This window comes from Pelodiscus sinensis, chromosome 9 (genome assembly GCF_052426305.1).
Source record: "Pelodiscus sinensis isolate ZL-2025 chromosome 9, ASM5242630v1, whole genome shotgun sequence".
NCBI classification, from domain to species: Eukaryota; Metazoa; Chordata; order Testudines; family Trionychidae; genus Pelodiscus; species Pelodiscus sinensis.
This window is the reverse complement of record NC_143060.1, coordinates 40,777,212-40,802,291: the sequence shown is the minus strand read 5'-3', so window position 1 is coordinate 40,802,291 and position 25,080 is coordinate 40,777,212. Positions and strand designations below refer to the sequence as shown.

The window sequence follows — 25,080 nt, the reverse complement described above, 5'->3', positions numbered from 1 at the left end:
TGTAGAAGAATAACCTTGGCTTCTCTTAAAAAATCTGTACCACATCATCTACTGTTTAAACTGGAACCCTAAACATTGTTTTGTTATCTTCTTATCAAAAACAAGTCTCTATCACATGGTAACTGTCAACATGATGAAGCTTGTTCTATCTTCTATGTAAGAGCTCCTGAAAATAAGAAAAGTTGCAGTGACTTGTGCATACTGTGATCTCAGCAAGGACTGTGCAAGTTGTCTTTATTTTAAGTTCTAATTCACCTCAGTTCTTGCCTATGGAATGTGCTCCTCAGCCTTTCCTGCACAGAATTCTGGTGATGATTCCAAAATTGACTGGTTTTGGAGATGTGCTGGAATGAGGACTAGCAGGAGCTTGCCACATTCATTTTAATTTGTCATTTGCAATAAATTAGGAAACTAGCTCTCTAGAAGTAATAGATGACACAGTGAGTTTGTATAATAGCCTGTCTTGTCTCAGTATTCTGAAAAAACAAAATCATTGTTTTTCAGAAGGGTTTTTTTTTTGTGTGTGTATGGGGTAGGGGAGGGAAGGTGCGGGAGGCATTTTTCTCTGGAATGAGTGTAAACCTGGTTTTTTTTTTCCCCTCCTATTTACTGAACATAGTACTGTAGCTGTTTGGTGGCTTTATGTACAAGCACAAATCCTGCATTGTTTTGTACAACTGAGTCTTGCATTGTATGTGAACACTCTGCGAAAAGTGCTAATATGAAAATGTTTCTAGTGAGTAAATGGTTACTCTGACCTTGTAAACGTTTTGGCTTCTCTCTCTCTCTCTTTTAAATCCGAAGGCAGGGCTCAGTTTATCTGAGAAATGTTTGTGTTATTTTTATACCCATATGTGCTTAGGAAGCTTCCTAGCTCCGCTTTTGTGATCTATATGGGTAAAACAGACTATACTTTCCCAGAAAGCAGGTATTTGGATCTCACATTAGCATATCTGTGACTTGAATATATGTGCGTCTCCTACTCTGTTTTTAAAGGGGAACACTAGTCTTCGGTAATCTGCTTTACGCTTTGAGATGTCTTAGTGAGGGTGAAGATTTCAAGAGTGTGTGTGGTGGTGTTTTTTTTTTTTTTTTTTAAACCATTTTGTTTGACCACCGTGGAAATAGTTGTTTTATCATGGATTGAGATGTCAGACACCCAGGTAAATTTAATAAGTTGCCCTGAAATTATACTGTCTTGGAACAACATTGTGCATAATAGCAAATGTCTGTCTTATATCTGTAAGTATAGAACCTAGTTTAGTGTACACAAGTACTGTTGGTATAACAGTATCCTAATGCAAGTATGAGATGAAATCCTTATCCAATGTTTTCTTATTTTGAACAATTTCCTCCTATAATAATTAAAAACTCTATTTACAGTGTTCTGCTTAACATGCAGACTAGCAACTCATCCCCTTAAAAGATCTCACTGTGCTGAAATTTTAACACTAAAAGCCCAGACCTACCTTTCTTTCTGCCATATTTCCTCATGGTGACAGAACAAAGTTACTTTTCTTTACAGGCAGTCTCCAAGTTACGTGGATCCGACTTATGTCGGATCCCTACATACGAACGGGGCTTTTCTCGCCGCGGAGGATGCGGGCGGCAGGACTGCCCAGACGCGCCGCGGTCCCGCTACCCGCGTCCTCCACGGCAAGAAAAGCTGCTCCACGTCTCCCTGGTCTGCTGGGGAGGCCCCCCAGCAGACCAGGGAGACGCGGAGGATGCGGGCTGCGGGACCACGGTGCGTCTCAGTGGTCCCGCCGCTCGCGTCTCCCTGGTTTGCTGGGGATGGGGAGGTGCAGCTAGTGCGCCTCCCCCCCCCCCAGCAGACCAGGCTTTTCTCGACGCGGACGCTTGTCTCTTGGCGTCCCCAAGTCAGCCGCTGTTGAAACTGATCAGCGGCTGATTCCTGTAGTCAGCCGCTGGTCAGTTTCAACAGCGGCTGAATCTGGACGCCAGTTCCGACTTACATACAAATTCAACTTAAGAACAAACCCTATCTTGTACGTAACCCGGGGACTGCCTGTATTTTAAAATAATCTGGTGTGTCAGATCTATATTTCCCTCCATTATAATCTTCAATCCTAATATATCATGGTTCTTTGCATCAGTGTTTGGTTTTCATATGTGTAAGGTGTAACAATGTCCAGTACTGTTCAATTCCAAAAGATGATTCCTTGGGGGAGAGAGATGCTTTGGGAAAACCTGTGTGGAGCTAGTGAAAATACCGTCCTCCCCCACTCTCCTGCACACGCGCACACTCTCTCCAGCCCTCCCCCTCCTCCCCAAGCTCATAGACAAATATTTTTCCAGAGGGAAAGATCAGAGTTTAGTTCTAGTCTGTAACTTTGTACTTTGAAACTATAGCTTGATTTTTTTTTTCCCCTTTAGGGTGTTGTCACACTAATCAATCTCGTTTCACCTGACTTTAAAGAAACTGCTTGGCCATTAAAATCGCTCGGGAAGATCTTGTCACTGGGGAATCTTTAGTCATGCAAAAAGGAATAAATATATACAGCATGACTGGTTCTACATCAGTACAATATGATGTAGATTTGAACTTTTTTGTGGGTCTGACTAATAAACATATGGACCTGTCAGGCTTCTGTAGTTCCTAAATACTACCATCCTTTGCATTTGTATTTTATTAGATTAATTTAAAAAAAAAAACCTGACTGTCCCATGTAACTGGTGGGCTTCATCTGATTAGAACTGTGAGATGAGAAACATTGTAATGCCACGTGGGGAGGGTTTGACTGAGGCCCCTGCTTGGAGATAGGGATGTTAAATTTTGATTAATCAACTAATTAAGTAGTTAATGGAATTTCCATTGACTGCTTGATTAGTTGATAAGGGGGTGCTCGCAGGGCCGGACTGAGCCATTCCGGTGCCCTGGGCAGATAGTTTAATTGCGCCCTTGGTTGGGGGAGGGCGCATGCACGGTCCTGCCCCCGCCTGGTGCGTGTGGAAGGGCACGTGGAGCTGGTGGTAGCAGAACGCATGTGCCCGGCCCGGTTCGGCCTGGCCCAGCTACCGCTGCTGGCGTGCGAGCCTGGCCATGCAGGGCCCCGCGACTGCTGGGGGAAGAGTGCTGCTGGCCGGCGCTGCGGGGGTTAATGCTGCCCCTGCCCTGGACGGCCGCTGGGAGCTGCTGCAGCCTGCAATCCAGAAGGCAGGCGCGTGGCGCCTGATGGCAGCTAAAAGGGGCTCTGCGCACTCCTTGTAGCTGCCATCAGGCGCCCCCCATTGGTTGGTGCCCCGGTCAGCTGCCCGGCTCACCCATGCCTTAATCCGGCCCTGGGTGCTCGCTATCGTGCTGTGCCTCTCCCTTCGAAATGTACAGGAGTCACCTGTAGCTCCTGTACATTTCAAAGGACGAGGTGCAGCAGTTGGGATGCCTTTGCTTGCCCTGTCCCCTGAGGAGATGGTTCCAAGCCAGCTCCCCCTTGCACTGGCTCCTGCTCTCCCATCCCCCCCTTGCTGCTGCTTTCCGATACAGACAGCAAGGCAGGGGGAAGCGACTAGTCGAGTGACTCCTCATTTATCCGATAAAGCTTATGCTTATCAGGTAGTCAACACCCCTACTTGGAGCTGGCTTACTTTTTCTAGGACTGATTGCAGAATGAACTGAAGATTGTGGCATGGGCTTAGCCCAAGACTGGGAGGTAGGAACTCCTGAGTTATACTCCCAGCTCAGAGATTCTTTGCAGATTTAAGCATGTCATGTCATCTCAATCTCTCTCTTTCTCTCTCTCTCATGGTCAAAACCTATTTCTCTGTTGCCGCCTCTGTTGAACAGGGATAATATTTACATATGTGAGACTGTTAGTATTTTGTGAAGTATTTTGAAAATCTACAGTGAAAGTGAGGCATTCCATATCCATGTACAAAGTAGGGATGTCAACATGTAGTCGACTATACTATTAACTGATAAGCCACTGCAGAGAGCTCAGATTCTGAGGCAGCTGATCTGCATAGGGAGCTGGTTTTTAAACTGGCTCCCCTTGCGGACTGGCTCCCGCCTGGCACCCTGAGCTGCAGCCTCTGATACAGAGACAGTAGTGCAGGGTGGCAGGAGGCTCTGCGGGAGTGGGAATGGAGCACATTGGCTGCCAGCCCTGCCCCTGAGACTATCAAATAGTTGTGTAACCAATAAGAGTTAATGCGCTTACATGGCTATACAATTACCCAGTATCTAATATCCCTAGTAATAAGTACCAAGTGTCCTCACTTTTAGTAAATGAAGAAAGTAAAGGCTGAGCAATTGGCTTTTTAGGGGCTGTTGCTCTGCATCCTATCATCTCTCTGTTGTTGAAAAGACCCATAAATATCAGCAGAAACGTGGAAAAGACCCTTCTGAAAGTTTGAAAGGACTATTTTAAAAGAAGAAAATAGAACTCGTTTTAAATGGTTGCCTGTCTAAAACACAGATCTGGTTAGGGAAGACAAAGGTTACTATGTGACTAGATGGTCACCACAATTACAGCAGTTCTTGAACAAATAAACATTTGTGTTAATTTTTTAAATGCTTGTTTATAGAGAGATACCAATCTAACGAATGCCTGCAAATTGTCTGGATATTCTCGTTTGCTATGATTCTTGAACCTCATGCAAATTCTTAAAAAATCAACTATATCTACTAAAGACCCACCCTATTCTTTCTAATCTATAAACTACATAGCATTTACAGGGTTTGGCTAATAATGTGTAATTTCAACTTATTCAGATGGAGTTGCCTGGACTGACTCGCACTCTTTGGATATTTACCTTCCTTTCTGTTCCTGTGGCTGGTTATCCAAATGGAAAAGTAAAAGAAGCCTGCAGTAGTATGAGGCCTCTCCATGGACATTTTCCACAACCATCACCTGTGCACACTATCTCAGTGAATGTGACTGTATTTAGACCAGGAGACCATATAAAAGGTATTGTGTCCAGCATTGTGGTTGTTGTAAAGTAAAGTGATCAAAGACATTGTTTTATGGTCTTGTCTCACATTGACCTTCTGTAGGTTCCTTGTGGCTACCTGGATCAAGCACCATAGACAGTTACATCCTAAGGAAGTTGAAATGTCCTGATGATGCTAATGAGTGTTGATCCAAGTCAGGGTAGTTAACCTCTAAAATAACGTGAAACCATGGCCGTTGCTAAAGCTTGGGGGCGGGGGAAGCATGTTTCATTTTCACCTTCATAGATTACATTGGAAATATCTTAACTCTTTTTTCACCCCTCCTTATTTCAGTTAGTTTATCTGGTCCAGTTTTTGAAGGATTTTTCATACAAGCCAGGAATGCAGAAAACTTGGATGGCCCTGCAATTGGCTCTTTTATACTTGCCGATGAAAGGATTTCTCAGCTCCTGACATGTGGACGTGTAAAGGTATGGTGTGTTTCAAACAGGGCCTATGACGAATTGGTGTAGCTACACCCAATAGCTAAAATCAGTGTAGACCTAGCCTAAGCTTCTTAACCTCTCTAGTTCTGCGTAGGCAGCCAGCTCAGCATATTTAAGCAGGGATTTGCAGGTGGAGGTGTAGCTATCTGCAGTTGGCTCTGACCATAGCCTCTAGCTACTACTAATGGGAAATGATTCGTACCAACTGGCTCTGCACACAGCAAATGGATTATACTTCTTAGTTCATATTTGTTCAGTGTGCTAATAGGAAGTAGAACAGCTGACACTCCATTCAATATATGTTGCAGACATTGGTCACATCCAGAGTCTGGTTATAACTGACTCCCTTTTCATAGGATCCAACTGTTGTCCCACTGATGTTAGTACGGTAAAACTCCAATTGTCTGGCATCCAGTGGTCCGGTGCTCCTGATAGTCGGAAGTGTTCCAGCCAGACAGACAATTGGAGCTCCTGTGAGCCCCATGCATGTTTGCAGGCCGGGAAAGGGGAGAGAGGGGAAGGGGATTATATCCCTGTGATGGGTCTGCTGGATCCGCACTGCAGCCAGCTGGGGGGCGGAAAGGGGGCGGGGTTGGCGGGGAATGGCGGCGGCGAGGTGCGAAACCCTGCAAAACAGGCGAACCCCTGTTTTGAAGGGAGGCGGGGAAAGCCCTGTGCAGCCACCTGCTACAGGCCGGGAAAGCCCTGTGCAGCCACCTGCTACAGGCCAGCTGGGGCTGCAAGCGGCGGCGGAGGAGAGATGGCGAGGTGAGGGGTGATGCTTCGGGACCAACCCGGCAGCAACCCAGCTGCTCTGCTCTGCCGCTTCCCCAAGGCCGCCGCTTGCAGCCCCAGCTGGCCTGTCGCCAGCGGCTGTGTGGGGATTCCCCCATCTCCTTGCAAAATATCAGAGGGTTTGCCCCTTGCTGCACCGTTCCGTCAACACCACCCCGCCAGTCGCAGTGCAGGTCCTGGAAGACCCGTCACAGCCCTCCGCCGGAGTACCTCCTGATACTCCGGCATATCCCATAATCTGGCACCCCCTGGGTTCGAAAGGTGCCAGATTATCAGAAGTCTACTGTATATAGAAGCCGTTGGGTTGGGTCTGTGGGCTTGTTCATGACTCAGTTTAGTGCCTCTCTGGTGCACCCTTGTGTTAATTTTTATAACTACAGGCGTGCTGTTACTGTATGTACATAATTTTATACTGTATACACCTATGTGAGGGATCTCTCTGATTCTAGATATGTCTCTTTCAGAATTCTGCTGTCAGTCATACAAGTAAATCAAAAAAGAATCATGTAGAGGCTTATTGGGTTTCCCTGACAGATGCACCAGAACATGTACAATTTCTGTAAGTCAACAAAGTATTAGTGCTATTTTACAAAAATGCAAACTAGATGAAAAACCACTGCTTTTTCTGTCATAAATATTAACTAGCACCCAAGAAATGTCTCTGGGGGAACTGGCTCTGCTGTTGGTAGAAAATTATCAACGTTCTCTCCTCTTTTGAAGTTGGGGGCGGGGGGAGAGTTTCAAGGTTTGTTACTGGTTGACACTGGCCTACTACTTAGGATATTTCCTAGTTCTAGGCAATGAGTGACTTGTAAATGTAGCAGTGGAAATATTTCTGTGATGTGCAACTTTTTTTTTAGTTTAATTCCTAAATAAAACTGCATGTGTACCATGCCATTATATGACTGTTCTGGAACCGGGATGTATGGTATGATCATAGAAACTAAATGCATCCTGACATTTCTGTGATGCTTCAAATTATGTAGCTGCAGCTGGGGAGTGACTGTCTTGAATCTATTTCTGAAGCTGGATCACCTAGATTTTTCTAGATGAAGGTTTTTCATTCCCCCTTCCCTTTCCCAAAACATGAGGTACTGGTGTAGATGAGATCAGTTGTATGATGCAATGTGACAAGCATAATGTTCCTTTGTGGCCAACTAAATATAGGAGTTTCTTCCTCCTTTTTTGTAATGTACTATTCAGTCGTTCATTAGTACTCGAAATACTCAGTACTGAGTGAGGAATGTTTGTGTCACTTCTCTTCCCCTCTCCCTTTTCCAGAGCCACAGTTGTAGAGAAATATAAACTCTTCTGGGTGAAGATTCTTGGCCCTGTTATTTCCCAGCCTAATGCACCACCTTTGACAATTCCTACAAGTATTACACCAGACACTCTGCCAACTTCCCAGCCAGTTTCTCACCTAACAAAATCGGTATGTATCATTTCTGTATTATTAGCTAAATTCTGCAGTCTTTATTCAGTTCTCATCCCTGGTTTCAATAGGAGCTTTTTCAAAAGAAGGACTGCAGTTAATGCTTTCTTAGCCATTGTGTTGCCAGAAGATAGGAAATGAAATCAGATTTTTGTAATATAGTGGTGTTATAGCCATGTTCATCTTAGGCTATTAGACAGACAAGGTGGGTCAGGAAATGTCTTTTATTGAACCAACTCCTCTCTCTCTCTCTCTCTCTATTTTTTTTTCTCAACTTGTCTTTCTCAGCAACAGAAGTTGATTCAATAAGACTACTTTACCAACATTTGTCTCTGTCCAATTATTAACTATTGAGGTGTTAAGAGACAAGGGATTAAGTACAGAAACTCAGTTCAAGCTCTGATTGGTAAAAAGTCAAAAAAATAAAAGGCATAAGTTAACCTGGGGAGTCCTTTTATGCTCCACGTATAAAGAGCCATGCTGATTTGTGGCTCTGTATAAATAAAACTCAAGTTTAATAAAAAGAGGGTAGGTAGAAACAAGAATTATTTCTATACATGAGTGGGTGAGCCTAATTTATAACTATATTGTTCACATGCGTTTTCTTCAGATGAAGTTCCATTACTGGTTCTTGAAGTTCCAAAATGGCAACATTGTCAGGCAATAGCATTATCATTTAACTTTATCAGACTTAGCAATATGTCATCTCTTCCATTTACTGCTAACTTGAATTTTAAAATGGTGAACAACCCTGAGTTCAATGCCATAATTGCATGTCTGTGCAGCTTAACTTTTCTTAGTGAGTTTATTTATTAACCAATAGGGGAAAAGCAGACTCCCCCCCCTATAATGTGCACTATTTGGAGTTTGCAAGACTTCACAGGAATATCTTTCTAATAACTTAAGCACTTTGGGACTGTTAATGACTTAGAATAGTTCAAAAAGTGAGCTACCAGGAAGTGGTTTTTTTTAAAAAAATTTTTTTTTACTCGAGTTAATTATAACATATTTTATTAAGCAGAAGAAATATCCTTGAACAGGAGGGGATTGTATTGCACCTCCAAAATTATAGCCTTGTTACCATTATGATGTCAAACTCTTTCATTTAAATGCATTGGTGAATTCAAAGCTCACAATTTAATAACTGCTATGACCATGAATTCTAATCTTGGTTAGTAATTATTGGCTGAGTGAGGAAGAAGGGGTTCTTTATGCATTTTCTGTGTAAATCTTCTCTTCTTCTTTAATTGGGACCACATTAATTGTAGTGGCACATGGGGTGGGGTAGGATGGAGAATGACCAGGTTGTTTTGTTAACTTAATTTTCTACTTGTCTGTCTAGTTTAATGCCTCAGGCTGTGGAAATACAAAGTTCTGCATAAGGAATCCTCCAAAATGTGATCCTGGGGCTGCCGACTGTTTCTTTCTGTCGTTCAAACAAAATAACCACTCAATGCTTATTGAAATGAGTGGTCCTAGTGAAGGCTATATAGCCTTTGCATTATCTCATGACCAGTGGATGGTGAGTAGTCTTTTTACAGTATTTCCTATGCCATCCAAGTGGCACAACAAAATACGTAGTTTATACTTAGTCAAGAAATTGAAAATGAAGATTTCTGTTGCCCCAACATTATCAGCTGCACATCTATCAGACTTGTTGCAAGTAAATAGAGTTAAGCGTGAGTAGTAGTCTAAGAACCCCACAAGAGAAACTGAAATGCTGCCGGAAGAGGTGATAGTAGCACTTCTCCCACTAAATAGTTACTCCCATGTGGTGCTCGAGAGCGCTGTTGGATGGAGGTGGTCTCTTACAGGTATGACAAGAAGAATGTAGTCTCTGACTTAGCACTTGCTTTAAAATCCTCTGGTACTCCTTGAAAGAATGAGTACATACCTTCTTTTGGTCGAATCCTGGATAGGTGTAGTTAGGCAAGTTATTCTCCATTGCCTATCCTAAAAGTAATCTCTGAAGTGCTGTATGTTTACTTATTCTGTTCAGAAACCAGTTTACAGTTCTGTGATGATCACTAGGGATGTGAACGGTTAACCAGAGGGGGCTAGGACAGTTCCCTGCCAGACCTGAGCAGCCTCTGTTAGTGGCCCTAACCCCCCCCCCCCCCCAAGTTCCCCTTGAATCGGTTAATATAATGTTTAATTGGTTAAGCCGTTAAACAGGATTTTATGTTCTTAGTGGGCACAGTCATTCCTGAAAGCCCTTCAGTGGCTCTTATGAGTTTACAATGGGAGACAGTATTGTGACTGGTTGGATCACAGAGGTCCACTTGAAGACTGTCACCTGCTTTGCTAATGCCTGTCCTCTGGAGCTCTACATCACCTTGTCCTGCTGGGCTGATGGTCTGGTCTCACCCAGCAAAGGCACAGAGTTGCTACCTTCCCCCTCCCCCCCCCCATTCCCCAACCAGCAGAGTAACACTGACATTGATAACAGTTCTGGAAGGGCTCAACTACAGGGACTTAACAGCACTCAGAAGCATAGCTCTCAAAAGGGACCAAACCTGCAAATAAATTCCATCTTTCTCTATAAAAGTTTTACACAGAGTGAGAACTTATAGAATTCGCTCTCCATCCATGAAAGAGAAATGTGCACAGCTGTTGATTGTTCTCCCCCACTCCCCGGTAACCGATATTTACCCTGGGCTTGATAATAAAGTGCTAAGCCTCATACACTAAGGCTGTGTCTACACTGGCAAGTTATTCCAGAAAATCAGCCGCTTTTCTGGAAAAACTTGCCAGCTGTCTACACTGGCCACTTGAATTTCCGGAAAAGCACTGACGATCTAACGTAAAATCATCAGTGCTTTTCCGGAAAAACTATGCTGCTCCCGTTCGGGCAAAAGTCTTTTTCCGGAAAACTGTTCCGGAAAAGGGCCAGTGTAGACAGCTGAGATTTGTTTTCTGCAAAAAAGCCCCGATCGCGAAAATGACGATCGGGGCTTTTTTGCGGAAAAGCGCCTCTAGAATGGCCACGGACGCTTTTCCGGAAAAAGTGCTTTTCCGGAAAAGCATCCTGCCAATCTAGACGTGCTTTTCCGGAAATGCTTTTAACAGAAAACTTTTCCGTTAAAAGCATTTCCGGAAAATCATGCCAGTGTAGTCGTAGCCTAAGAGAAATTGTTACAAAATAAAACTCCTGACCCTAGTACTTATTTCAGGTAAAATTCTTAGTCAGAGTGTTACCTGGCCTGCATCTAACAGCTTCTTCCCTCATTACTCTTTGTTTTCAGGTCTCTTCACGTGTATCTCCTCTTCTGATGGGGAGGAAGTTTCAAAAAACCCCTCTTGTTTTTTGTTTCAAAAGACCCAGCTGAAGACCCAGCTCATTTTTTTTTTTTTTTTGTTTCCTATTCCTTAAATAGAATTTCCTCAAGGGAGAAATGTTTGTTCAATTCTCTCCTCCCTTTCCTTCTGGAAAAATATGAAATTCAAGATGGATTTCAGCACCAGGTGGCGTGGTCACATGTCTGTGTAGGACCAGCCACAACTTGGGCTTGCAGGAAAAACAACCATTTATAGATCATTGTCTTGATCACCAGGCCATAAAGTTCCTCAAGTTCAACTAATGGTTTTCACTAGATGACCTAGAACTAATAAAACAGATTTACATTTCATATTTCTGACTTCACATACAAGAATGATATATGCACACAAATAGGATTTACACAGTCAAGGGACTATAGGCTCTTGAATGATATGTTACTTGTCCTGTTATACATATCATATTCAAAACATATTTCCATAAAAATATGGGGGTGTACCATCACAAGGACAGTCCCTACGTAAAAGAATCAATGGACACAAATCTGATATTAGGAATGGCAACATACAAAAACCTGTAGGGCAGGGGTGTCCAAACTTTTTTCAAAGAGGGCCAGATTTGATTAAGTGAACATGCGTGAGGGCCGACCATTTTGCCTGACATTCTTTGAACCATTAAAATTAAATGCAAATTAACTATTTTATGCAAAGTTTATTGCAAACGGCAAACGACATAACACCAACTATACATGTTGTGTCCAAATATATTTATAACTGATTTAGACCAACTGACATTAACTGAGATTTTACAATGTATTCATCTCAATTGAAAAAAAAACTTGCCTACACTAATGTGAAGGGTGAAACTGAGATCTGGACTGCAGTACATAGACTAGGTCTGGTTCAAAGGCAGTCCCTGATCTCAGCAGCTGCGGAGTCCGTCCCTGATCTCAGCAGCTGCGGAGTCCGTCCCTGCACTCTCAGCCCCAAGGTAGAGGGCTTGCAGGGTCAGAGGCGGGCGGAGAGCGCAGGGCACGCTGGCCTCACGGCGGCCCGGGGGCAGGGCGAACCCGTAGCCAAGCGGGGGAGCGGGGCTGCGGACGTGCCCTACATGGTGGACTTTAGGACCGCAGCGGCCGCCATGGACGGCGGCGGCACAGCCGGAAGCGGCGCCAGTCAGAGGAGCGCCGGGGAGCCAGGAGAGGGGGAGGAAGCGGGGGCTGTCCCTGCACTCTCAGCCCCAAAGCGGAGTGCAGGGGCAGGGTTTGGGACCGCGGCGGCGGCGGCGGCCCGAAGCGGCGCGCTGAGCGCGCCAGTTAAAAAAAGCACCGGGGAGCCGGGAGAAGCGGAGGGCCGTATTAAATCCGACCGCGGGCCGCATTTGGCCCGCGGGCCGGACTTTGGACATGCCTGCTGTAGGGGAACACTTCAATCTTCCTGGACACACAATTGCAGATCTAAAAGTAGCCATCCTGCAGCAAAAAAACTTCAGGACCAGACTTCAAAGAGAAACTGCTGAGCTACAGTTCATCTTTAAGTTTGACACAATCAACTCTGGATTAAACAAAGACTGTGAATGGCTTGCTAACTACAAAAGCAGCTTCTATTCTCTTGGAATTCACACCTCCAGATCAGCTGCTAGAAGTGGGCCTCATCCTCCTTGATTGGATCCACCTGGTCATCTCCAGCCTGATCCTGGCCTGCATATTTATTCCTGCCTCTGGAAATTTCCACTACATGCATCTGACGAAGTGGGTCTTTGCCCACGAAAGCTTATGCTCCTACACTTCAGTTAGTCTATAAGGTGCCACAGGACTCTTCTTCGCCATCACAAGTATTGTGCTCTTATCAAGTGGCTCCCAATCTCTCAACTACTGTGCCCCTCTCAGGAGCTTGATTTGTGTTGCATACCTCCCAAGTTTTGCCTCACTTACAAACCACTTGTTTTCAAAATTGATATTAAAAATGTCGCAGGATGCTATTACTGAAAAATTGCTCACTTTTTTCTAATTTTTACCATACAATTTTAAAATCAGTTGGATTATAAATATTATACGTACACATCACTATGTAGAACAGTATAACCAAATCATTGTATAAAACTGTATTTTGTAGTGACTTTGCTAGTGATTATGTAGCCTGTTGTAAAAATAGCCAAATAAGTACATGAGTTGATGTATCCCCTATAAGATCTTTGTGTACCACTATGGGAATCTGTACCCCTGATTGGGAGCCACTGCAGTAATCTGTATATCTAAATTCTGTACTGAACAGAAGGCATGTACTCATTCTTTCAGAGAGTGCCAGAGGATCTTTAAGGGAAGTGCAAGTCCGGGACTACCTTTTTGCTAACCACACGTGTAAGAGACCATGTCCCTCCAACAGCCTTCTTGAGCATTCCTAAGCATTTCTATATCTATCATTGTCCCAAGAGAAAGTATCTCTTCACTCTACAAGTATGGGAAGAAATAATGTTTTCTTTGTTTACAACAACTAGAGTTAGCTGTTGAAGTAATCCTATAACTTGATGTAAATTAATCTACTTTTTTTAAAGCTATTTAAGATGCTCTGGCAATAGAGGTGGGAGATGCTTCTTCATTACTTTCTACAAAGCAATTTTATTTATAAGCAAGTTATTAATTTGAGTTAAAATCTCCTCCCCTTTTTTTGCACTGATATTTAGCATCCCCAAAACACTGTCTCTGGATTGCTGGAGACCATGAACAAACTGTTTTACAGACTATTCGGTGCTCACTGCATAGTTATAAAGTACTACTGACCCCTGGTGGTGAGACTTTATTATTTAATGCACTACAGGCAGTCCCCGGGTTACACGGATCCGACTTACATCGGATCCCTACTTACAAACGGGGTGAGGTAACCCCGCACTAGCTGCGCCCCCCACAGCAGACCAGGGAGACGCGAAGCTAGCGCTCCCCCACAGCAGACCAGGGAGACGCGGAGTGGCTTTTCTCAGGAGACACCTCAGCTTGAGAATAAAGGATTGAGGGAAGCGAGGTGTGGGAGAATAAAACTGAGCTCTGGAGAAATGTTTGGCTAGAGTTTCCCCTACAATATGTACCAGTTCCGACTTACATACAAATTCAACTTAAGAACAAACCTACAGTCCCTATCTTGTACGTAACGCGGGGACTGCCTGTACTTACTTGTGTTGTTGGAGTTAAAACTAAAACATTTGTTTCTTCAGCTTGTTAATGTAAATTTGGGCTTTGGCATATTCCATGCTACTAAATACCTAATCAGTTTTTTTTCTAGCCAGTGTTTGAACTTACAAAATCAAATTGTCACCCCAAAAAAGGTGTTTTCATCAGCTTTTTCATACGCCAGGCAGATTTTCAGTTTAGTTGCACCACTGTAAACTTGCTGTAATGACAGGGAAGTTACTCTGGGTATCTCACAGATGAAAAGGAAAGCTTGGAATAAACATGATTTTGTCTAATTATCTAAAATAGACAAAATAATGCTTTTATTTTCAGGGTGATGATGATGCGTATCTGTGTATTAATGAAGATCACCGTATTAATGTAAATACTGCCTATCTGAGTGGGCGAACTCCTCCTGTGTTGGATTCAGAGGTATGGTGTCCTAATTTGTCAATATCTCACTGATATTCGTTATATATAAAAACGCTGCAATAGCTCTCCATGGTGCTAATAAAGTTCTACAGGCGGCTATCTTATGATAAGGACCCTCAAGATCTTTCCCTTTCTGGACTTATTGACCCACCTCATGTGGAAAGTGCTCATTTTTTATGCATATGGCATGTCTTAACTCAGATCTGTAGCTAGCTTCTTTGAATAACCTGGGGGGCAGTTCTCTTGTGGTATGGGGAACTGGCCTGTTTTTGCCCTGTCTCTGCCAGGGAAACTTTCTACAATTCTTTTACCATTGCTAATCCTGATGGAGCTCTATGGGGTGGGTGTGTGTGTGTGTGTGTGTGTGTGTGTGTGTGTGTGTGTGTGTGTGGAGTCTAGAGTGACTCTACAAAGAGTACTGAGAGTAAAAGAATGATAGCATGAAAGTGACTTGTTCAAGGCAATGCTGAGATGGCTGGCTAATGGGTAATAGAATGCAAATTTCTTGATTCTGCTGTTCGGCGAAGCACTCCTCCCTCTTTTTACCTTATGCTCTCTGTGTAAGCAAGTCATTAAACCTCTTAGGGTATGTCTAGACTATACGGCTCCATTGACGGAGCCATGTAGATGAGTTTACTAGACATAGGAAAATGAAGCAGCGATTTAAATAATCGCTGCTTCATTTACATCAAAATGGCTGCCGCGCTGTGCTGATCAGCTGTTTGGTGGCACAGCGGGGCAGTCTGGATGTGCCACGGACGACAAGGGAAGCCTTTGTCGACTGCTCCAGTATGCGTTGTGAAATGTTGGCTTATTGGCCAAGTAGAGCCAGGCCCAACTCACTGACCTTGAGGAGGGAGGGGAGAGAATTTATGTGGGATCTTTCAAACTTGAAAAGAACAAGCATTAAATGTCCATGACTTGTTCCATAGAATGGCCTTGAAGATATCTCCTGGAGGGTGGCTGATGGTGTCGTTCAGTGTTCTTTCAGAAGAAACCTTCATCTTCCTGCTTATAAAGGGAGGTTTAATCTGGATGCCAATTATTACATATTTCTGGCAGACGGAGAGGCAAGTGAGGGTAAGTTTGACTGAAGATGTGGTTAAACATTCATATTTCTCAAACCATGCCAAACAGTGCCTGCTCCCTATATAAGATGTACTAAAAAAGAACATTGAAAAGCAGGTTGGATAGACATCTATCTGGGGTGATCTAAACCGTGCTTGGTCCTGCTGTGAGGGCAGGGCACTGGACTCAATCTCTCAAGGTCCCTTCCGGTTATAGTATTCCATGATTCTATGAAACAACTTTAATATAATGAGTGCTGACTCATCTCTGGTAATGTAACAAAAATCTAGTTTGTTCTTAACACAAATGAGTTCCATAACCATCTGGTGCTTGGAGTAGGATTCTTGAGAGAGAATCCTATATTGTTTTTAATAGGGATCAAACTAAATAGCATTGTCTGCAAGATCCTCATCATTCTTTATTAGATCTATAGGTGTTTGAAATCTTTTGTTTTAGGCTGTCTGTGCATGTTAAGATTTTCTCAGATATAATAAAACTCAATTGTTGGGAGTTGTGGAACCCAAAAGATTCCACTCAGAATCTTGAGGGGACATATAGGGAGACAGCTGTTTGTACAGCATATGGTGCTCACATGAATTGTAAACAAAAGATGGGAGGAGAAGGGTTACAAGCACAGTGACTTAAATTAATTATATGTAAACTATATTCTGTATTTTTGCCTAGGAGGTCTAATTTACAAACATAATCGTCAGCCTCTGATCACCAATGGAATGTACAATGTCACAGACTCTCCAAAGGATGTAGGGGGATCCCGCTCTCCCCTTCTTCTTAAAGTTCATGGCAAGTAACAGTTTTAACTTCAAAGATTTGCCCTGTGCTGAAGAGGCCTGATGACTGTAGAAAGAAGGATGAAAATTTTGTAAAGTAGCTATTTTCCCATCCTCTGGTATATCTGCAGTCCACTGAGGTATCTGCTTCTCCAGATATGAGCTGGCTTGGACAAATAGGACCACTAATGTGGCCTGACCGACTAATGTGGCTTTGCATGATTCTATGCATTCATTGGAGAAGAGCTTATTTACTCATTTGTCAAACACATCACTAGCTCCCTTGGCTTTAAAGGAGTTTTGTTTTTGTATTTTTGTAACTGGGCAGTCTGACTTTAGAATTGCATCTCTATTTTGAAGTTCCTTTTTTCCAATACTTTTTGGAATGAAAATATTTTGTTAAAGAAGACCTGCTTTATATTTAAACTAAGATTTTATTTAGATTTATAATTTAAAAAATTCACTAGCTGAAGCTAGTGAGTGGGCTGCATGAGTGGCCCTCCAGGATTGTTGTAACCAAGATGGTCTCCCGGGATAGGATGGTCTTGCTAACTGCACTTGCATACCTAGAGTTTGTGAGGTGAACTCTCAGTCAATGTTGTATGCAATCAGCACACCCCTCATTTCATGTGCCCTTGGCTTGATATGCATGTCACTTTACTAATAGCAGTAGGAGAATAAAGCTACCCAGATGGAAAGCAGAAGAATGTGGCAACCCTGCGTGTGGGAATCGGTAAACATGTCTCTCAGCCCATGCGTAGAACACCCCCCACCCTGATGGGCTGTCTGTGGGCCGTAGGTTGCTCGCCACTGGTCTAGGTGCTCATTTAAAAAAAATAAAATCTGTGATCAGCAGATGAAGCATAGGTTGCTCACTACCGCCTTTGTCTTTGACTTGTGCTATTGCATAGTAAATAGGCTCATAGAGCAGGGGTGGGGAACCTTTCTTGGGTCAGGGGCCACTTACCTACAGAAATCAGTTGGGGGGCCACACCGGGGCAGGGGGGACGGGGAGGAAGACACACTTTTTCACTGATGTGGCCCCTGACTGAGAAGGAGGAAGACATGCCCTATATTTCCCCTCACACACCATAGCCTATTGGGGTGCAGCCTCATAGATTTTGTGTGCTCCAGCCCCGACGTAGGACAGCGGGAGTGGAGAGGAGTCTGGAGCGCCAGCACCGGCTCCCCAGTGCTGGGGGGGGGGAGGGGAGTGCTGAGCCTCAGGGGCCAGATCCAGTCAAGTTGGCGGCCACATTCAGCTCCTGGGCCTGAGATTTCCCACCCCTGTTGTAGAAGCAGCAGTACACTGCCCTATGGTTTAGAAGTGAAATCTATAGGTTTGTGAATGTGCTGCTATTGCTGACCTAACACTGATCTCTCTCCACTGCTGGATCAATCCTATTATTGACTGGTCTCTGCTAAAAAGAAATAGATATCTAATGTAGCAAGAGTACACCAATGTGTATTTGCACATCTTTGTGGGAGGCATTTTTTAATCCAGTACCAGCAGGGTTTGACCTCCTTCTCTCATGGTTTTCTAATGCTAAATTCTGAGGCCTGCCTACTGCATTATTTTGTCAATTGTGTTCATACCCGTTGTGTTAACCCAATTTTCACATGTGGCTATTTTCTCCTTCAGCTTCACTAATGTTTGTTGCATGGATGACTACAGTTAGCATTGGTGTTATTGTTGCCAGATTCTTCAAACCCGTTTGGCCTTATTCATTGTTTGGAAAGGAGATTTGGTTCCAGGTAGGCAAAAAACCCACAACAAACTATGCATACCAGTTAGCCGTGTGTTAGCTTATTACAGATAGTTAGAATAAAACTTTAATGCTCCTACATCTTCTCTTACTACTAAACCTGGAGTGCCATAACTTTCATTTGCGTAATTCAATGAGCTCCATTAGGTATTGTCTCATATTTACAATGGATTTTGTCTTTACTATAATCTCTGCTTGCCTGTCCATGTAGTGCAGACTCTAACAATTTATTTTAATAACATCCCTAAATACTCTGCTACTCTTAAACTATTAAAATGTTCATAGGTACATCGCATGCTGATGTTGACCACAGTGCTTCTTACAAGCATCGCTTTTGTTCTTCCGTTTATATATAGAGGCGGCTGGAGTGAAGTAAGTAAATTCAGTAGATCTGTGTTTTTGTTTTGTTTTAATGTCCATCCATGCTACAGGTAGTTATTAATCCCCGCCCGCCCCCAAATTGCCTTGAAAGTGGTTACCCCATGGCTGTGCTTGAGTAATCTCCTGATAAGTGTAAATCAGGCATTTATCTTGTTTTCCTGCTTATTGCTGCTTCCAATTGAAAAATCACAGTGCAGTTACCTTTTCTGGTTTTCCCTTGTTTAGAATTATTCTGCCTGCTTTAAGCCCACTTCTACCCCTCTCCCCCCCTTACTTTTACCATAGAAACTAGAGATGGAAAAAGATCTATCTGCTACTTTCTTTCCCCCCTTGCTCCCCACTGCAGTTTATTCAGAACTCGTGGGTACGTCTAGACTACAGGCTTTTGTCGACAAAGCCTCTGTCGACAAAGAGCGTCTAGACTACAGCCAGTTCTGTTGACAAAGCAAGCCACTTTTTCGACAGAATCTAGAGGCTCTCTTTTGAAAAAGCACAGTGTGGTTGCAATAGCACCTTTTGTCGACAGAACTCTGTTGACAAAAGGCGTTATTCCTCGTAGAATGAGGTTTACCGCTGTCGACAAAACTGCCACATTCTGTCGACTTAATGTCGACAGAATTCAGCGGTAGTGTAGATGCAGGTATAGTTTTGTCCACAAAAATCCACTTTTGTCGACAAAACCGTGTAGTCTAGACACACCTTCTCTGTGGTATAATTTTCCAGTCAGTGCTTTATCCAGCCTAGTTTTTAAATGATGGTGTATAAAGCACTCTTCTTAGATCAGTTTTCCTATCTGTGGTGACAGTATTTGACATCAAGTTCATCCCAATCCTAAGTCTGAATTTTTCTTTTCTTAATTGTCCCTTTGCTCTCTTGTCCCCATGTTCCACTCATTTTGTTTTTCTCAAGCTGCCTTCTATCTTGCATACCATTCAGTTTTAAATTAATTTAAAAAACATACAGTAGAGGGAAATATGCCTCTGCTCGTAGCCAAGACTTTGATGAAAAGGTGAGATGGGAACATAAGTAGCTGAGGATAAGGACTTGGAATGCCCCTGAAGGAATTGGTTAAAGCAAGCCTTTGGAACTGTGTTAAGTTGTTTCTGACGTATTCCTTTGTCTAAATGATGTTTGCCTTGTTCAGCATGAATGTCACAGTATTAATGAAAGGAATCCTTTGTTCAGCGAGCAGGCTTTCATCCATACCTGGGCTGTACCGTGATGGCTTTGGCAATCTTTCAACCTCTGATGGCAGGTTTCCGACCCCCTCCGCACGCACCAAGGTACTCCGATATTTATGCTCATTAAAATGTCGTCAGGTACATCTCCCACAGTTTGCATTGACTGTATACTAAAGATTTTTGAGCATGTTTTACACAGATATAAACTCTCTAATTTTTCAAGATAACCTACCCTATTTAAGGATCCTTTTTCCATCCTTTTAAAGATTTTGTGTTGATAACTAAATTAAATATAACACTGATTTATATATCTAAAATATAACTAAATTGATATAACACTGATTACCTTTTATCTTGTAGAAGGCATGTATTTAACTGGGTTCACTGGAGTACTGGCACAACAGCTAGAATACTAGCTGGTGAGTAATTTTAATCCATTCTAGGCATATCTAGTGTACCTAATTGTTTATAGCCTAGTTGTAACTTGCTTGTGTGTCTTGCAATATTGGTTTTTGCAGAAATGGAGTGGTTGTTGAACACTAGCTTGTACAAACATGGATATTAATGTAGATAACTACTTAAATCTTAAACAAAAGAGAGGACTATGCAGCTCTTTAAAGACTAACAAGATGGTTTATTAGGTGATGAACTTTCGTGGGCCAGACACACTTCCTCAGATCAAATTGTGGAAGAAAATTGGCATGACCATACATACCAAAGGGATACAATCAAAAAAAGTGAACACACTTAAAAAGGACAAATCGAATTTCAGAACAGAGGCGGGATGAGGGGGGGGAGGTTAATGTCTGTGAGCTAATGATATTAAAGGTGATAACTGGGGAAGCTATCTTTGTAATGGGTAAGGTAATTAGCATCTTTGTTGAGACCCAGTCGTAAAGTGTCAAATTTAAGCATGAATTACAGTAATTCATGCTTAAATTTGACACTTTACGACTGGGTCTCAATAAAGATGCTAAAGTGTCAAATTTAAACATTAATGACTGATTTTTTTTCCCACTCTTAATCCTCCAGAAGTATATTTAACTCTTGATATAACCATTCCTCCACCAAGCCATAAGATTGTATTGCTTTGTCTTAAGAGCAGTACTTTAAACTATGACTTTGTTTTAACAGTGGTGACGATGTTTCTGGGAATGGACCTACCGGCACTCAACCTTCCTGATCCATGGGACACTTACACAATGATTGGATTCGTAGCTTGGCATGTTGGTATTGATGTTCTCCTGGAGATACATAGCTACTGTCTCATTCGCAAAGGTACAAACCAAACAATACAGCTAGTGTCACTGTCTTGCTTGTCAACTAGTTCTAAATAGGACTTCTCAGAAGAAATGCAAACACTTGGATAAATTAAAAGCGACGAGGAGTCCTGTGGCACCTTATAGACTAACTGAAGTGTAGGAGCATAAGCTTTCGTGGGCAAAGACCCACTTCTTTGCATGCATCTGACGAAGTGGGTCTTTGCCCACGAAAGCTTATGCTCCTACACTTCAGTTAGTCTATAAGGTGCCACAGGACTCCTCGTCGCTTTTGCAGATTCAGACTAACACGGCTACCCCTCTGATACTTGGATAAATGAGTTAATTCAGTTGAGAGGCTTAAACCAGCCTCTGATACTGTGCTTGCAAAAACCTACTAAATTAGGTGATTTAAAATAAAAATTAATATGTGGAATAGATGCATACAAGTGGATGAAAACTTACATGCGAATTTGACCACTCTTGAAAAATGGTCCCAATAAGTGAATTGTTTTGGACACTTCTGGTTAGGATTTCCTGACTGTAAGGGCTGGGTAGCTTTTTGACTCAGCCCCTATGTCATGAAAACCTAAATCTTAATGCCAGAGGGTCATGTGGTTCTCTTAAAATGTACTCCAGAACGTCTTCCTTGAGATACTATATATTTTTGTTGGTCTCTGTGGTGCCACTGGGCTACTCCGTTGTTTTTAAAAATCTTCATTTTTTGTTGCTAGCTCACCACTGGCAATTGTGATGTTATGAGGAAAGTCCAGCTTAGGGTGGGAGTGAAGAAAGTCCTTTTGAATTTAGGTAAGCAGTAGTATCTGCTGCCCTCAATCAATTTATGATAAACTATTACAGTAATTAACTATGGCTGCCTATGTACAAACAGACTGGTAACTACCAGAGGACCTTAAGCACAAACTCTGTTTAGCAGCTAATGAGTTACTCATTCTAGCTCAAATACCAGGGCCCAGAGCCCATTGAAATCCATAGGAGTCTTGCAGTTTCAGTAAGGACAGGACTTCACCCCAAGTTCACATCCCCACTATGGTCACAGTCGCTAGGAATCCAGATTGTACACGCAAGCAAATAGACCAGCCTAGTAGTAAAAAAGGATGGAGAGCAGTTGTTACAGTATGTGAAAAGTGATAGTTATTAACACAGAATTCAGAGAAGAGGCCCAATTTAGCTGCTATTTGGAGAACCGGCAGAAGTTAGATCCTGGGCGGGGGGCTGGTGGTGGTGAAGAGGAATTGGGTGACTCCTAAACTACTGCCTTGAGTAACAAGAGGATAGTCGTATCAACTGGCACAAAATGGAAGGGTGGGGGAAGCAAAAGCGTCTTAAATTCAGCAGTCCGTGAGAAATCTAGGGGGCTAGTTTACATTTCTGTATCAACTGTCCTCTTCAGCAGTGGTAGATCTTGACACTCCCAGTGTATTGTAGGAGTGTCCCAGTCTAATTTCAGGAGTCTGTCTTGTGTACCCCTCAATTTTTTCACTTCACTTAAACTATTTGCTTACAAAATCAGACCTAAATATACCAAAGCATCGCAGCACACTAATGAAAATTGCGTACTTTTCATTTTTACCATATGATTATAAAATCAATTGGAATAAAAATATTATACTTACATTTCAGTGTATAATATTAAAGACAGTGTAAAGTCATTATGAATCTTTTTGTCTGTACTGATTTCACTAGTGCTTTTTATGTAGCCTCTTATAAAACCTAGGCAAATATCTAGAAGTGTTGAGATTGCAGGTGTTTAGGAGTTGCACAGTGATATGCATACCCTTGCTTGAGAACCATCAGCTTTCATCATTAAAAAGAAAAAATACTGAGTTTTCTCTATGCTTCTGGCAAGCTCTTCCATATTTCCAACAACTTTTATCTTTATTTCTACTTTGAACAGTGAAGTATAGGCCATGAAAAAACATGTGACATGAGGCTTTTCAGTGGTGTTTCTGAACTGGCTGGAGAAATGTCTGCTCATCAGCCTTTATACAGGGCATTTCATCCATTGAATTACTTCTTTATAGCTAATACGATGTTTTACCACATAATCATCTATCTTTTATCAAGTAGCGGGCTAACCACACATTTGCTTTGATTTTTACAGTTGAAGTGATTGATGATGATAGGATACAAATTCTGCAGTCACTCACATCGGCAGAGGCAGAGGCAAGTTGCAACCTTGCAAAGAAAAGTATGTATTGTAAAGTACTTTCCAGCATAATAATTGTGACACGTATATTCTCTCCTCTAGGGTCATACGTTTAAACAAATAATGTTAACCATCTACATCTGTGGAAATGCAGCGTTCCTTATTACCTTCCTGACAGCAATCCACCAAGTATGAAAGCTATGACTTTCTGGCAAGGACATAGATGTGGAACATTTGCAGTGAAATCAAAAGTGAAGCACCACTCAAGGAATTCTTACTGATAAAATTGTTGCCTCAATACCTTCCTGAAATTATACTTGAATAATTGTGTGTGTGAAGACTTAATCCATCTGCACTCTCAGAATCAAGAAAATGTAGGTTCAGATTCTAAGGATGGATGCTGCAGTCCTGCCCAAACTATCTTTAGATTTTTTTATGGGAGTCTTTTCCTAAGTAAAAATTGCAATAATTTTTAATACAGTAGTTTAACCTTTTGTTTCGAAGAATGTAGGCTGAGGAGATATGATTCCAACTACTGGCTGGAAGGGATGGAAATCACTGTTGATCTCATCAGAATTGTGTTAACCTACATGCACAGTATTTGGAATACTGAATAGACAAGTCCCAAATCTGCTTGTCATATAGTTCAGTTTACCATGTTGCTTAATGAATAATTTACTGCCTAATGGCTCTTACTTAATGTAGGTGGTATCAGTATTGTGCACTCCAAAAATCTAGACACAGAGACTGTCACAAACACAAGTTGATGTATCAAGAACTATGTTGCCATATTTCTCTGCAGTTCAATGCATAAACATTTTCTGCTCTAAGAGCAGGTCATATAACATACAAACAGGGCTAAGCTTCAGAACTTGCATCAACCTCAAGATTTTTTTTTTTTAAAAAGCCCTCAGGACAAAGAGAAAACACAGCTTTATTGCAAACTCATGTAATGTGAGCCATGCTTGTGTTACAACTAGGTGCTTCCTCTGTACGTGTGAGTAACTTTTAGAGAAACTGTGTGTATAAAAATATTCAGTGTCTTCTGGCCACTTGTGGCTTGAAGGGCCATGCTTTGTCAAAATTCCTGCTCATCACTTTGTGATTAAACATGGCACTGTTAGTGCAAGAGAAATGAAGTGTTTCCTTGATCTCTTAGTTAAGTTGATAGAAGCTGCTTTCCCAGAGCTTTTTTTGAATTAGCATATCCATCCAACAGAAGCATGATCTTTTTTGTTTCATCTGCATGGGAATATTAGAGACCTTATGTGTGTGTGTTTGTGGGTGCCTTCCCTCTTTGAGAAGCAAGGGATTCCATAAGCAATACTGATACAAGTACAGAAAGGTGTGGTTTTTTAATTTTGTTTTGTGTGTTTGTCTAAGGGCAGCAGTAGCTTTGCCAACTATATAGTCCCAGCCTGCTATAAGCAGTGCTTTACTAGCATGTGTCACTACAGTAGCACCCAACTCTGAACTGACTTTCATGCTATAATCTAGTTCCTGATGTTTCAAAGCATAAAGATCTGGGTATGTTATAACAGATTTTTTTGCCAACCAGGTGATCACTGACTAGCTGCAAGGGATGAGATGGGGATGAAGAAAGGTATATGAAACCAGACTTGTACCACTCCTCCAAACCTCTCTCTTCTCCCCCCCCCCCACACACATTCTCTTAGCAGTTGTGATAAAGTGGTGGCAACCTTTTATGTTGTGTTTTTTTCTCCTTTATTGTGTTTGTCTCCTTTATAGCCTATCTGTACTCTCTCCAGCCCTTTCTGGTCCCCCTCATGTAGTTGGTTGCAGGAGCAGCTTAGTGGAGGGCTATGAGCTAAGGCTGTAGGGTCAATTTTCTTTTCTTCTTGCTACCTCCAGTAGCTATCTTAGCCACACAAGCATGTGGTTCAGCCCCAAGCTGTTTATTGGTAACCCCACCCCATGCAGCCATGGTAGTTTTCAAGTGGGTGTAGGAAT

At 42.4% G+C, this 25,080-nt stretch overlaps 1 protein-coding gene across 4 annotated transcripts in view; it reads left to right on the top strand.

Annotated features, from left to right (window-relative positions):
• LOC102446988 (ferric reductase 1-like) overlaps positions 1–24,244 on the top strand; it is a 32,347-nt gene extending 8,103 nt beyond the window's left edge. For 3 of the 4 annotated variants that reach the window (XM_006119834.5, XM_025182969.3, XM_025182968.3), the window contains exons 2-16: positions 4,733–4,928; positions 5,246–5,382; positions 6,657–6,751; positions 7,474–7,624; positions 8,967–9,146; positions 14,398–14,496; positions 15,429–15,576; positions 16,249–16,365; positions 17,995–18,107; positions 18,404–18,490; positions 19,685–19,782; positions 20,041–20,099; positions 20,815–20,958; positions 23,065–23,126; positions 23,212–24,244. In XM_006119834.5, coding sequence (XP_006119896.3) covers positions 4,733–4,928; positions 5,246–5,382; positions 6,657–6,751; positions 7,474–7,624; positions 8,967–9,146; positions 14,398–14,496; positions 15,429–15,576; positions 16,249–16,365; positions 17,995–18,107; positions 18,404–18,490; positions 19,685–19,782; positions 20,041–20,099; positions 20,815–20,958; positions 23,065–23,126; positions 23,212–23,304 — 1,779 coding nt within the window. In that variant the 3' untranslated portion in view covers positions 23,305–24,244. Of the gene's footprint in view, positions 1–4,732; positions 4,929–5,245; positions 5,383–6,656; positions 6,752–7,473; positions 7,625–8,966; positions 9,147–14,397; positions 14,497–15,428; positions 15,577–16,248; positions 16,366–17,994; positions 18,108–18,403; positions 18,491–19,684; positions 19,783–20,040; positions 20,100–20,814; positions 20,959–21,673; positions 22,128–23,064; positions 23,127–23,211 lie in introns of those variants that run through there. The other variant, XM_089780542.1, reaches the window with a different exon arrangement.
• The last annotated feature ends 836 nt before the right edge of the window (positions 24,245–25,080 follow it).